Source organism: Rana temporaria, chromosome 3 (assembly GCF_905171775.1).
Source record: "Rana temporaria chromosome 3, aRanTem1.1, whole genome shotgun sequence".
Taxonomy (NCBI): Eukaryota; Metazoa; Chordata; class Amphibia; order Anura; family Ranidae; genus Rana; species Rana temporaria.
This window is the reverse complement of record NC_053491.1, coordinates 314,410,923-314,424,366: the sequence shown is the minus strand read 5'-3', so window position 1 is coordinate 314,424,366 and position 13,444 is coordinate 314,410,923. Positions and strand designations below refer to the sequence as shown.

The 13,444-nt window shown below is 35.3% G+C and overlaps 1 protein-coding gene across 2 annotated transcripts in view; it reads right to left on the bottom strand.

Annotated features, from left to right (window-relative positions):
* The window catches only part of LOC120932468 (protocadherin alpha-C2-like), a 385,799-nt gene that overhangs the window by 355,681 nt on the left and 16,674 nt on the right, over positions 1–13,444 (bottom strand). Inside the window, exon 1 of one of the 2 annotated variants that reach the window (XM_040344840.1) lies at positions 7,921–10,407. The exons of the other annotated variant lie outside the window; for it this stretch is intronic. Coding sequence (XP_040200774.1) covers positions 7,921–10,281 — 2,361 coding nt within the window. The 5' untranslated portion in view covers positions 10,282–10,407. Of the gene's footprint in view, positions 1–7,920; positions 10,408–13,444 lie in introns of those variants that run through there. 2 annotated transcript variants of the gene reach the window in all.

Here is a 13,444-nt window from a genome sequence, read left to right as displayed (position 1 = left end):
TGTGTTGGCACAAGTGGCTGCATGTGTTGGCACAAGTGGCTGCGTGTGATGGGCACAGTGACCCCTCCCGGCCCTGCCTACTGTTATCACCGCGGCGGGGAACATAACAGACAGCGTTCGTTTGAACAGCTTTTTTCCCCGCTGCGCATAGACACTCCCCCTTGGACGGATCTGTCCAATCGCGAGCAAGGGGGAGTGTCTGTAATGCTGTCTGTAATGTTCCCCGCCACGGTGATTAACGTGGCAGCGGCGGCGGGGGTGGGCCGGATTAAAAGGTCCGCCGGGCCATATACGGCCCGCGGGCCGTAGTTTGCCCAGGTCTGCTCTAAGACCCATACACGGAGCCCATCAGAGGACTGCTCATGATGTTCTTTGAATTGGCGAGCTACACTATATTTCTCTAGTCCCTGTTCCACAGTGTTTCTATGTTCGCCGAACCTTTTTCAGGGAGCACGTATGTTGCGGCCTACATAACAGAGCCCACAGGGGCAGGTGAGGCAATACACAACATATTCAGATCCACATGTAAAAAATTTGGGTATGATGTATTGTTTGCCATTACATGTGAAATATTTTTGTCTATGGTTGACAAATTTGCAGGTAAGGCACCGTGGTTTCCTGCACTGGTACATACCCTCAATTTGAAAAAACGTAAGGGAGGTACTAGCTTGAGGCTTGGTATTTTTGGTTTTACTAGGTGCTATCAACGTTTTTATATTCCTAGCTCGTCTATAGCTAACCAAAGGGTGATCAGAAATAGTAGACTTTAACTACTTAACCCCCGGAACATATTGCTGCCCAAAGACCAGAGGACTTTTTGCGATTCGGGACTGCGCCGCTTTAACTGACAATTGCGCGGTCGTGCGACGTGGCTCCCAAACAAAATTGGCGTCCTTTTTTCCCCACAAATAGAGCTTTCTTTTGGTGGTATTTGATCACCTCTGCGGTTTTTATTTTTTGCGCTATAAACAAAAATAGAGCGACAATTTAAAAAAAAATTAATATTTTTTACTTTTTGCTGTAATAAATATCCCCCAAAAATATATAAAAAAACTTTTTTTTTCCTCAGTTTAGGCCGATACGTATTCTTCTACATATTTTTCGTAAAAAAAATCGCAATAAGCGTTTATTGATTGGTTTGCGCAAAAGTTATAGCGTTTACAAAATAGGGGGTATTTTTATGGCATTTTTATTAATATTTTTTTTACTAGTAATGGCGGCGATCAGCGATTTTTTTTTTCGGTATTGCGACATTATGGCGGACACTTCGGACATTTTTGACACATTTTTGGGACCATTGGCATTTTTATAGCGATCAGTGCTATAAAAATGCATTAGATTACTATAAAAATGCCACTGGCAGTGAAGGGGTTAACACTAGGGGGCGGGGAAGGGGTTAAGTATGCCTGGGTGTGTTCTTACTGTGGGGGGGGGGGTGGCCTCACTAGGGGAAACACTGATTTTCTGTTCATACATTGTATGAACAGAAAATCAGCATTTCCCCTGCTGACAGGAACGAGAGCTGTGTGTTTACACACACAGCTCCCGTTCCCCGCTCTGTACCGAGCGATCGCGTGTGCCCGGCGGCGATCGCGCCCGCCGGGCACACGCACGGGAGTCGGGGGCGAGCGGGGAGCGCGCGCGCGCGCCTCCGGCGGCGCGCACGCGCCCCCTAGTGGCGGCTATACGATACTTCCGTACTTGTTTCATTAGTTTTTTTTATTTTTATGGAAATTCGTAAATTTCGAAAAATTTCGAATTTTTCAGTTTTCGATTTTTGTAATTTTCGCATTTTTCAGTTTTCGAATTTTCGAATTTTTCAATCTTCGAAATTTCGAAATACGAAAATTCGGAAATATGAAAATATTCGGAAATATGAAAATATTCGGAAATACGAAATTTCAAAATTTCGAAAATTGAAAAATTCGAAATTTCGAAAATTGAAAAATTCGAAAATTGAAAAATTCGAAAATTTTCAATTTCGAATTTTTGAAATTCGGAAATACGAAAATTCGGAAATTTAAAAATTCCGAAATACGAAAATTCGGAAATTGAAAAATTCGAAATTTGAAAAAAAAATTCAATTTTCCATTTTAGAAATTCGGAAATACGAAAATTCTAAAAATTCTAAAATTGAAAAATTCCAAATTTCGAAATTTCTGAAAAATTCCAAATTGGAAAAGTGAAAAATTCTAAAATTCGAAAATAGAAAAATTCGAAATTTGAAAAATTCTAAAATTCGAATTTTTCCATTTTCGAATTTTTCAACTTTCGAAATTTCGATTTTCGAATTTTCGAAATTTCGATTTTCGAATTTTCGAAATTTCAATTTTCGAATTTTCGAAATTTCAATTTTCGAATTTTCAAATTTCGAATTTTCAAATTTCGAATTTTTAAATTTCCGAATTCGAAAATTGAAAAAATCGAAGTTCGAAAATTGAAAAAATTTCCAATTTTCGATTTTTTTAATTTTCGAATTTCGAATTTTTCTTTTTTCAAATTTCGAATTTTTCAATTTTCGAATTTTTCAATTTTCGAATTTTTCAATTTTCGAATTTTTCCATTTCGAATTTTCGAAATTCGTAAATACGAAAATTCGGAAATACCAAAATTCGAAATTCGGAAATTGAAAAATTCGATATTTGAAACATTTTATAATTTTCGAAATTTCGAATTTTCGAAATTCGGAAATACGAAAATTCGGAAATTTGAAAAATTCGAAATTTGAAAAATTCGAAATTTGAAAAATTCCAAATCTGAAAAATTCGAAATTTGAAAAATTCAAAATTTGAAAAATTCAAAATCTGAAAAATTCGAAATTGGAAAAGTGAAAAAATTCAAACTTTGAAAAATTCGAAAATTCGTAACTTGAAAAATTCGAAACTTGAAAAATTCGAAATTTGAAAAATTCCAAATCTGAAAAATTCGAAATTTGAAAAATTCAAAATCTGAAAAATTCGAAATTGGAAAAGTGAAAAAATTCAAAATTTAAAAAAATTCGAAACTTGAAAAATTCGAAACTTGAAAAATTCGAAACTTGAAAAATCCGAAAATTCGGAATTTCGAAAATTTTAAAATCCGAAATTTTTTCGTATTTCAGAATTTCCGAAAATCCGAATTTCCGAAATTCGTAAAAAAAACAGAAATACAAAAATTTGTAAATTCGTAAATTCGTAAATAAGAATTTTCGGAAATACGAAAATTCGTAAATTCGAATTTTCGGAAATACAAAAATTCGTAAATTCGTAAATTCAAAATTTTCGGAAGTCCGAAAATTCGTAAATAAAAAATTTGTAAATACGAAAATTCGTAGTTAACGAATTTCCGTAAAAAACCGAATTAGAAACAAAACGAATTGCACATGTCTACTTAAGATTCTGCTTGCCAAATTGTGGCTGCAAGGCATGTCTTAATTTTACATATTTATAAAAATGTTTATGTGTTATATCATGTTGTATCCAAATGTTTGCATAGTTCCGTGTTAATACAACTGCTCTAATACTATCACACCTTTCTGTTTCCAAAAGTTTCCATCTTGATTTTCTCTCAGCTGTTCAAATGCTAGATATTCCAGATGGGAATTTCCTGTGGAATATACCTAAACCCTACTATTCCCTTAGCTTCTTTCCACACCACTCATGCCAATGTAAACATGGGGGTCTTAATTTTGGGTATCCTCACTGTTTGTGCCTCCAATCCTACCACTAACTCCTCTACCTGCAGTATTTCCAATAGGCACTTTTCCACTCTACCTGCTCTTTCCTGTCTTATCCATGTATGTAGCTGTTTTAACTGTCCTACCAGGTAATAAAAATACATATCTGGAAGAGCCACCGCTGCTTCAGTTTTTCATCATTGTAATGTTGTTGAAGAAAAGTATACATATATATATATATATATATATATATATATATATATATATATATATATATATATATATATATATATATATAAATACATACAGTATATGTATAAAACAGATGATGGACTTTGAAGGCGTAATAATTTAAAAAATTGGATATTTATTAAGAAAATACATAAATTAATAGAAAAACATAAATTACATAATTGAGGCCATAGCTAGGAGGGCCTAAAAAAATCTATTAATTTATGTATTTTCTTAATAAATATCCAATTTTTTAACTTATTACGCCTTCAAAGTCCATCATCTGTTTTATACATATATGTATTTATATATATATGTGTATACTTTTCTTCAATTCTAGTTATCAGGACGTGGCGATTTACTATTTTTTCTCATATCCACAGTCCCACTCTGTGATGATCCGACTCATTATTTCATTGAAATGTTGTTATTTTACGTTTGGATCTACCATTAGCCCAAATGAATGTTATACATTGCGAGTTTGACTTTTTAAATATGGAATTTGGTATCACTTCTGAAGAATGTGAGAATACATATAAACATTTGGGTAACACTACTGGCTTAATTAAATGTATTCTTCCTGTCACAGGAAGTGGTAGCTTTGACCATATTCTCAACTGGCGTTTAATTTTTTCCAATAGAGGATTTACATTCATTGTCTGCACTTCCAATATTTAAATTAATCCACTATCTTCAACAAGGGAATTGCTTCACATTCCTCTGTGTATCATGACTAAGATTTCTGTCAATTGATTTTTAATCCTGAATATTTCACAAATGTATTTATTAGTTTCATTGCTTCCTTTAAAGAGTTTTGTGTGTCTCCCATATACAGTATTACAGTATCTCACAAAAGTGAGTACACTCCTCACATTTTTGTAAATATTTTATGATATCTTCTCATGTGTCAACACTGAAGAAATTACACGTTGCTAAAATGTAAAGTATTGAGTGTACATTTTCTGTCCCCTCAAAATAACTTAATAACACGCAGTCATTAATGTCAAAAACGCTGGCAACAAAAGTGAGTATACCCCTAAGTGAAAATATCCAAATTGGGCCCAAAGTGTCAATATTTTGTGTGGCCACCATTATTTTGCAGCACTGCATTAACCCTCTTGGGCATGGAGTTCACCAAGCTTCACAGGTTGCCACTGGAGTCCTCTTCCACTCCTCCATGATGACATCACAGAGCTGGTGGATGCTAGAGACCTTGCTCTCCTCCACCTTCCATTATCATGTTGGAATACTGCCCTGTGGCCCAGGGGATCATGCTCTGCTTCAGTATGTCACAGGACATGTTGGCATTCATGGTTCCCTCAATAAACTGTAGCTTCCCAGTGCCTGCAGCACTCATGCAGCCCTAGACCATGTCACTCCCACTACCATGCTTGACTGTAGGCATGGTGAGGCCTGTTCTGAGTGGAACCTCTTCTGTTAAACCTGTGTTTTTAATTTCCAGATAATGATTTATCAGAATGTTTCTAGATAATTCAAATAGGAAGCCTTAGGAGGCTGATTTACTTATGGAGTTAACAAGAATCTTCATTTAAAATAATTAAATATTCACTTTAATTACTCAATCATGTAAAAAAACAAATTACTGTTTAATCATTTTCTTTTCTCATGACTGGGTATTTAAAGTGATAGTCTTATTTTCCAAGAATCATCCATACAAACCCATTACTTATTGGCCCTTTAACCTATTTTGCATAACAGAATTTCTTACTGTGTTTTTCTTCCTCCTTGTAACATCCCTCACAACTTAAAGTCATTGAAGTCTATGCAGGCCACATGCATAGTAGCATACGTAGTAAATACTTCAAGGATACAATTTGGTTATTTATGCATGATTGCGGCTCTGTACATTCATATCCATTATTAAATCAGGCCCTGTGAGTCATTAATAACTAGGCTAATGCCCCTGATTTACGTAAAGAGTAAAGCATGCTCACTTTGTAGGTGAATTTTCAGATTGCAAAGTGAATGAGATTAAATTAAAAAAGTAATTTACTTTGCATAAAATAACCAATCATTTGTAAGGAAAATTAAAACAAAACAGGATTTTTGCTTGAAAATGTATTGATGATTGAAGTCAGCACAATTTTACTCCTGTATCCTTAAATGAAAATACACTTTGCCAAGAAACAATTGACTTAGCTTAGAGAATCACCCCAATTCGATGATCTGATATTCTGGCCAAATGTGTACAAATAAGTAATTTATTTAGCTGAAACCTTTACTGCTTCCTAGGAAAAGTGTTCAACTAAATATAACTCAATTTCTTCATAATCAGAGGTAACCCAAGTTGCCCAAATCAAATATACTAGTACTAGAATGCAGTAGTTAACTTGACAATAATTCTATGACTTATGCCCTGTACACAGGATCGGTTCATTCGATGAAAATGGTCTGATGGATTTTTTCATCAGATATCCATGAAGCTGACTTTCATCAGTCTTGCCTACACACCATCAGTTCAAAAAAACAATCGTGTCAGAACGCGGTGATGTGAAACACAAGGACGTGCAGAGAAAAATTAAGTTCAATGCTTCCGAGCATGCGTCGACTTGATTCTGAGCATGCGTGGAATTTTAACCGATGGGCGTGCCCACAGACGATCGTTTTTTTTCTATCAGTTTTGTAACCATCAGATAATTTTAAAACAAGTTCCTATTTTTTTCACTGATGGATAAAAAAAATATGGGGCCCACACACGATCGGTTCGTCCGAACCAATCGTGTGTACGCGGCATAACTTTCCTTACCTTAACATGTTTAAGGACATTTGCTACACTGTTACTAAAGTATGGTTTATATTTTATTAAAAACTGACAAATAGACATAAAAGTAAAAAAGTATATTTTAGTAACCACTTTTTTACATATTATATGGTATATTATTCTCACTGTTTAATATTTTGTAAAGCAATTGCATTATCATGACAGCTTTTCTAGAAGAATTACATTTTTTTGATTTTTATTAAAACTCACAGCAACTTCTTCAAAAATAAAATAAATATTAAGGGGCAGATCCTCGTACAGCGGCACATTTATGCGCCGGGCGTTGCGTATCTAAGATACACTACGCCGCCGTAACTTACTTTTTTTAAAATCCACACAGAATCTGCGCCGTAAGTTACGGCGGCGTAGTGTTTCTTTGGTGGCGTAATGGCACGGAATTCAAATGGCTGTGATGGGGGCGTGTTTTATGTAAATACGTCGTGACCCGACGTAAACAACGTTTTTTTTAACTGCGCATGCGCCGTCCGTGGGGGTATTCCAGTGCGCATGCTCGAAATTAACCCGGAACAAGCCAATGCTTCCGAAGGTGATGTCATTCTACGCAAATCCCTATTCGCGAACAACTTACGCAAACAACATAAACATTTCTAATTTCTATGCGGGAAGGACGGCCATACTTAACATTGAGTACGCCTCATAACAGTAGCTTTAATTATACGCCGGAAAAATCCGAACGCAAACGACGTAAAAAAATGCGCCGGCCGGACGTACGTTCGTGGATCGCCGTAACTAGCTAATTTGCATACTCGACGCGGAATTCAACGGAAATGCCACCTAGTGGCCGCCGAACAATTGCAGCTTAGATCCGACGGCGTACTAAGATGTACGCCTGTCGGATCTAGCCGAGATGCCGTTGTATCTTGTTTTGAAGATACAAAACAAAGAAACGACGCGCAAAATTTTAAATTACGCGGCGTATCAAGAGATACGCCGGCGTAATTGTTCTGTGGATCTGCCCCTAAATTGTTATAATTACAAACAGTAATGCATGTACACTTTTAAATGCACCAATTATTATAACTTAGCTTTGTCATATCACTGTCTTCTTTGATAATTTCATTATCTTTTTAAAAAATATATAGTTTACCCAATTTACAATTCATTGTTACTATATTATGTAGTTAATTTTATTGAGTGTGTATTTGATGTATCATAGTAACAAAAATAAAGAGCAAATCATGATTTTGACGTGTAAACTTTAAAGAGAGAAATATTTTTTATTAAAACGTACCTGATATGATGCATTTAGCAAGGCCCCTGGTTGATTTGCATGTTCTTCATTATTGGACATTTGAGAGCTATTTGGAGTGAAAACAATTAGGTCACTCTTTCGTTGTAGTGAGTTTGAACATACTCTGTACTGAGTTTGCTGAGAGTACATCCAACTACCGCCAGTGTTTGAACAGATCTTGTAATTTTCCTTCAGGTCATTCACTTCATCTCTGCATTTTTGCCATCTTAAAATAGTAAAGGCAATTAGTGTAATGAGAAATATGCTTGATATTACACAGATGGCAACAACCAAGTAGATATTTGCTTCTGTAAATTCTTCAGTAATTCCTTTGGATTCCTGATTATCATAAAGAATTTCCTCTCCAGATTCCACCAAGGAGATGACAATTTCTGTTACTGCTGTCATGATTGGCTCTCCATGGTCTCGAGCCACCACCATTAGTCTATATTCTTCATTATCTGAATCTGTAAATGGCCGCTTTAATCCAATTTCTCCTGTTTGCTGAGTTATAATAAATGGAGTTTTTCCTGAGAGATCCTTTAAATTATATGATAACAGAGCATTGTATCCCGAATCAATATCAATTGCTCTCACTTTAGTGACTAAATGTCCAGGTTGAATTGTTTTTGGAGTTCTTATTGCCAAGGCAGGAAAATGTGGCATGAAAGTTGGAGCATTGTCATTGATATCCTCAATAAAAATATTTAGAGTGAGGTTTGAATTAAGTGGTGGCAGACCAGCATCAGTCACTTTTATTTGACACTGAAAATAAGTCACCTGTTCATGGTCAAATGAAACTAAAACAAATACTTTTCCATTCTCTGGATTTATAGAGATATAGGAAGAAATGGAGATCCTATCTACAGTGCTGTCAACGATAGAATATGTGATGAAGGAATTCTGCCCCACATCTGGGTCAGATGCTGATGCTGTATACACATGGGACCCTGGCGGATTGTTTTCTTTAATAAAGATTGTATCAAAATTTTTATGGAATATGGGGGCATTGTCATTCATATCACTAATATCAATTTTAAGAGTCTTTGAAACTGACAGTGGTGGTGTTCCCTCATCTTTTGCTACTATTACAACTTCATACTGAGATGTAATTTCTCGGTCCAACTTCCCATTCACAATTAAAGAAAAATCTCTCTTGAATGCTGGATGTATTTTGAAGGGTGACGAATCAATGATATTACAGCTAACTTTTCCATTTAATCCTGAATCCTGGTCATGTACACTTATGATGGCAACAGTTGTTCCTTGAGGAGAGTCCTCAGGAACAGATACAGAAAGTGAAGTTACTGTCATCTCAGGAGGATTGTCATTGACATCTAAAATAGTCACTAGAATTTTACAGTGTCCAAATAATTGAACATCCCCATTATCTACAGCATCAATTTGTATTTCATACATTTGTGCTTGTTCAAAATCCACTCTTCCAGTCACTTTTATTTCCCCTGTATGCTTGTCTAAGCTAAATATTTTGCTGACATCTTCCTTTGTTGTTTTGCTAAATAAATACAAAATGTCACCATTTTTGCCTTGGTCTAAATCTGTGGCATTTACTTTTAGTACTAATGATCCTTTTGGAGCATTTTCAACCACATTGGCTTGATAAAAAGGATGACTGAATGTTGGAGAATTATCATTAAAATCCTCCACTGTGACAATGATTTCAGATGTACCACTTAACCTTGGCTTACCACCATCATAAGCTGTAAGGGTAATATTGTGAACAGCCTGCTTTTCTCTGTCTAGAGATTTCTTTAATACAAGTTCTAATGATCTGATCTGATTCATATATTTCTGAAAATCTAGTGCAAAATAATCACTAGCACTGAGCTCATAATTTGTAACAGCATTTGTCCCAAGATCTGGATCAGCTGCTCCCTCTACATGGAAACGAGCCCCTGCAGGCATTACTTCAGAAATTACAAGGTTACTCACAGAGGAAGGGAAAGCTGGTCTATTGTCATTTATATCCTCTATCTCTATATCTACGAGATACATCTGTACAGGTTTATCCACTATAACCTGCAGAGGAATCATGCACAACTGTATGCCTGGACACAGCAGCTCTCTGTCTATTGTCTCTTTGACAAAAAGAATTCCATTCTGCAGATTCACCTGGAAATATTCCTTCTCATCTCTAGAGACAACACGTAACATTCTTGAATTAATCTCACCTAAATCCAGTCCCAGATCTTGAGCAATTCTTCCAACAAAGGTGCCGTGTTTGGATTCCTCTGGAATGCTATAATGCAGCTGACACAGAACCACATCCCAAGACATTTGAAGCAACAAAAAATGGACAATCCTGTTTATTAATTGAGAATCCAAGTTTGTGCTGGACATTTCTTAAAATCACAGAGGCTGAATGTTGTAATTTTTTTCAGTAAAGATGGTATGAACAATTACTGAAGATCCACAGCAGAGAAAAAAAATCCAGCATGGCCGATGTCGATGCAGTAAAATATTCACTATCATCAACAGGAAAATGTATTTAGTCCTCACCCTCCTCCTATAAGTTGGTGCATAGTGACATCTACTGCCTGATATTCATGTTGCATCTTGTCTGATCAACTAAGTTGTGAGTATATATATATATATATATATATATATATATATATATATATATATACACAAACACACACACACACAAACCTTTCAGATGTTTTGCTATTTTCTAAGGGAACCATATTTTATTTCATAAATGTAAAAGATCATAATGTTTTTTAAAAATATATGATGCTTTACAACTTTTCTTAATTACTCTTCAGTTCAGTATACTGTTAAGCTTTGTGTAAATATATTTTTCACCTTTTAAAAAAAAAAAAACACGAACAGAAAGATACAAAAACATCAGTCATCAAATTCCAAGCATGTTATATATATTATTTATTTATTTTTAAACAGATTTATTGTGGATAGTTGTACCCTGCTACACTGTTTACAGAAAACCATGCTTACTGAGCCCCCAGCAGAAGTAGTAGTGTATTTTTAGTATGGACATGCATTTGAGCTGGCATGACCTGTGAGTGGGTCCCATTGGCTGATGAACATACTCTGTTTACTAGTTTTCTAAAAATACAGAATACTAAAAATACAGAAGAAGCGTGTAGTGTACACATATTTGCCAAGGTTTGTATTTTTTATGTTTGAATTTAATGCACAGTCACAAGTTTATGAATGTAACATAAAAGCTTTCTTGAATAAAAATTAACCAGAGAAACAAAACTGTAATCCAAGATTAAAAAATGTGATGGCTATTTACAATCTTTGACATAACACAGCATACAGAAAAGTTCTAAATTTGTGATGGATCACTTGCAATGATATATTTAACAAACCAAAAGGGAGCAAATAAGAAAGGGTCATTGTTAAGGTTCCCACACGTTTTATTTTTTGAACACTTCTTTGTTTCCTGACTGGTTGAAATTACTGTAAATATTGATAACAAAAATAATAACAAACTATGCAATTCTGGCACAGTTTATATTCCCATTTTTGCATTATAATTTCCTTATCTATGATATTGAAGAACCCCACATTGCAGTAAAATGTTGCATTTCAGTCTATATTTTGGTCTAAAATCTAAACTACCTTTCTATTTCAATTACGAATCCAAAACATTGTGAAGCCTTGTATCTCTGTGCTTAACCAGACACAAGACCACTTATCCCATTTTAAAAGTATAAATCAACTTTAATACATGCCAAATCTTATTTATAGAAGAGATCTATTACTTTGCAGTATGTGCTACAATTTGTGTTTTATCATACTCATTTTTTTTTTACTTCTCCTGTCCACCAGTTATATGCCTTCAACCTACAAAACTAGGTTGAACATCCCTATATAGGTTTACTTAGTATTATTAGATTTATTTTACACCAATTCACATTTAATGCTGTGGCTGATGCCCTTTATACTCAAAAAGGCATTTGAATTAGCTAAAAAGACTATAATGTGCCTGATTTGCCTTACTTTCTTTATGCATGCAGCAACATAGCAATGTGTTATGGTCTAATGACTGACCAATCAGAAACAAATAAAGAATATTGCTCTTAAAGTAAGCTTTTACAGAAAAATGCAGACTGCTACTGACTCTATTTTAAAATATTTTTTTTTTAAATATTATTCAAATAAGTAACCTGGAAGTCAGAACTTCTCATCTGCTTCCTTTGTTCAGGGTAACCACCCAGGAAACACTGAAGCCATTGGATCACTATGGTAGCAAAGGAACTAGCATTTTCAGCAGGACATAGACGTTATTTTTAACACTGAAAGACCAACCAAAAGCTTGAACATGGCATTCTAAGGCAAAAAATAGGTCCTATTTCTAGAGGTATTTGACCACCTCAAGAATAATCCATTTATTCTTAAAGTGGTTGTTAACTCACTTCTATAAAATCACCTTGTCCCCTCTGTACCTTAATAATATTTGTACCTGTACCTTTGTTCTGTAAAAAAAATCTGATGATCTGTACTGATATAAGCTACGCTTCGGGCGCACAGCACAGCACACAAAATACTTGATATTGTATGATGTATATTATGGTTTTACAATATGTTAATATCAAACTTTGTGAAACTTTGTGAATCATAGGTCTGTATTTCTACCTATAGGTCAGAGATTTGGACCCCCAGAATCCAAGTACACGCCCTATTAGTGGTATTTATTATATGCACCATTAATGGTGTCTAAATGTGTTATTCCTTGGACATGGTGGGGATGTGGCTGAGCATTCTATGACTTCCCTGCCCCAATCCACATCTGGAAATTCCCATGACTATTACCTTGTGTGCACAGGGAGGAAAAAGATGGGTTCACCATAGAAACAGTGACATCACAATGTTGAATGTGTGCTCCAGGCTGGGGTGCACACCAGAAGGAAGGGAGCAAGGCTACCACAACCAGTTAGTTAAGTGACTGGAATGGTTGAAAAAAGGCCATGAACATCACTGTATCACTATGGGGAAGATTATAGTCAGCAAGATTTGGTGTAGGATGTAGCTTTGTCTCCTCTGTAATATATCCATGTCAAATTATTATGGATAAAATTACTGTAGCCCAGAAGAGCCCACTAAGTGGTTGGCTGTACAATTTAACCAACCATAGCATATCAAAGCAAAATAATTATACACGCTCTGTGTTAATTGGAACCAACTGCTGAAATTATAAGAATATAAAGCAAAAAACTGTGCTACAAATACATAAGATCAGCATTAAAAAAAGTGCATATAATCATCAAATTTTACAAAGGTGCTATTAATACAAAACAGATGAATAGGGTAAGGTGGGGGGTGAGGAGAAGGATCAGAGAAATAACAACCAGTCATCATTGCACTATATACTAAGGATCTGGTACACATGCCAGTGGCAGGGGGAAGCATGTGTTCCTTACTCTTTGGGCGCCTTCGACAGAGGGGCCTCTTATTAGACTTTTTATTTATGTAAAGAAACCTGTAGAATGGGCAAAAGTGTAATTTTGGGGGAATGAGAGAGGGACTCATCATA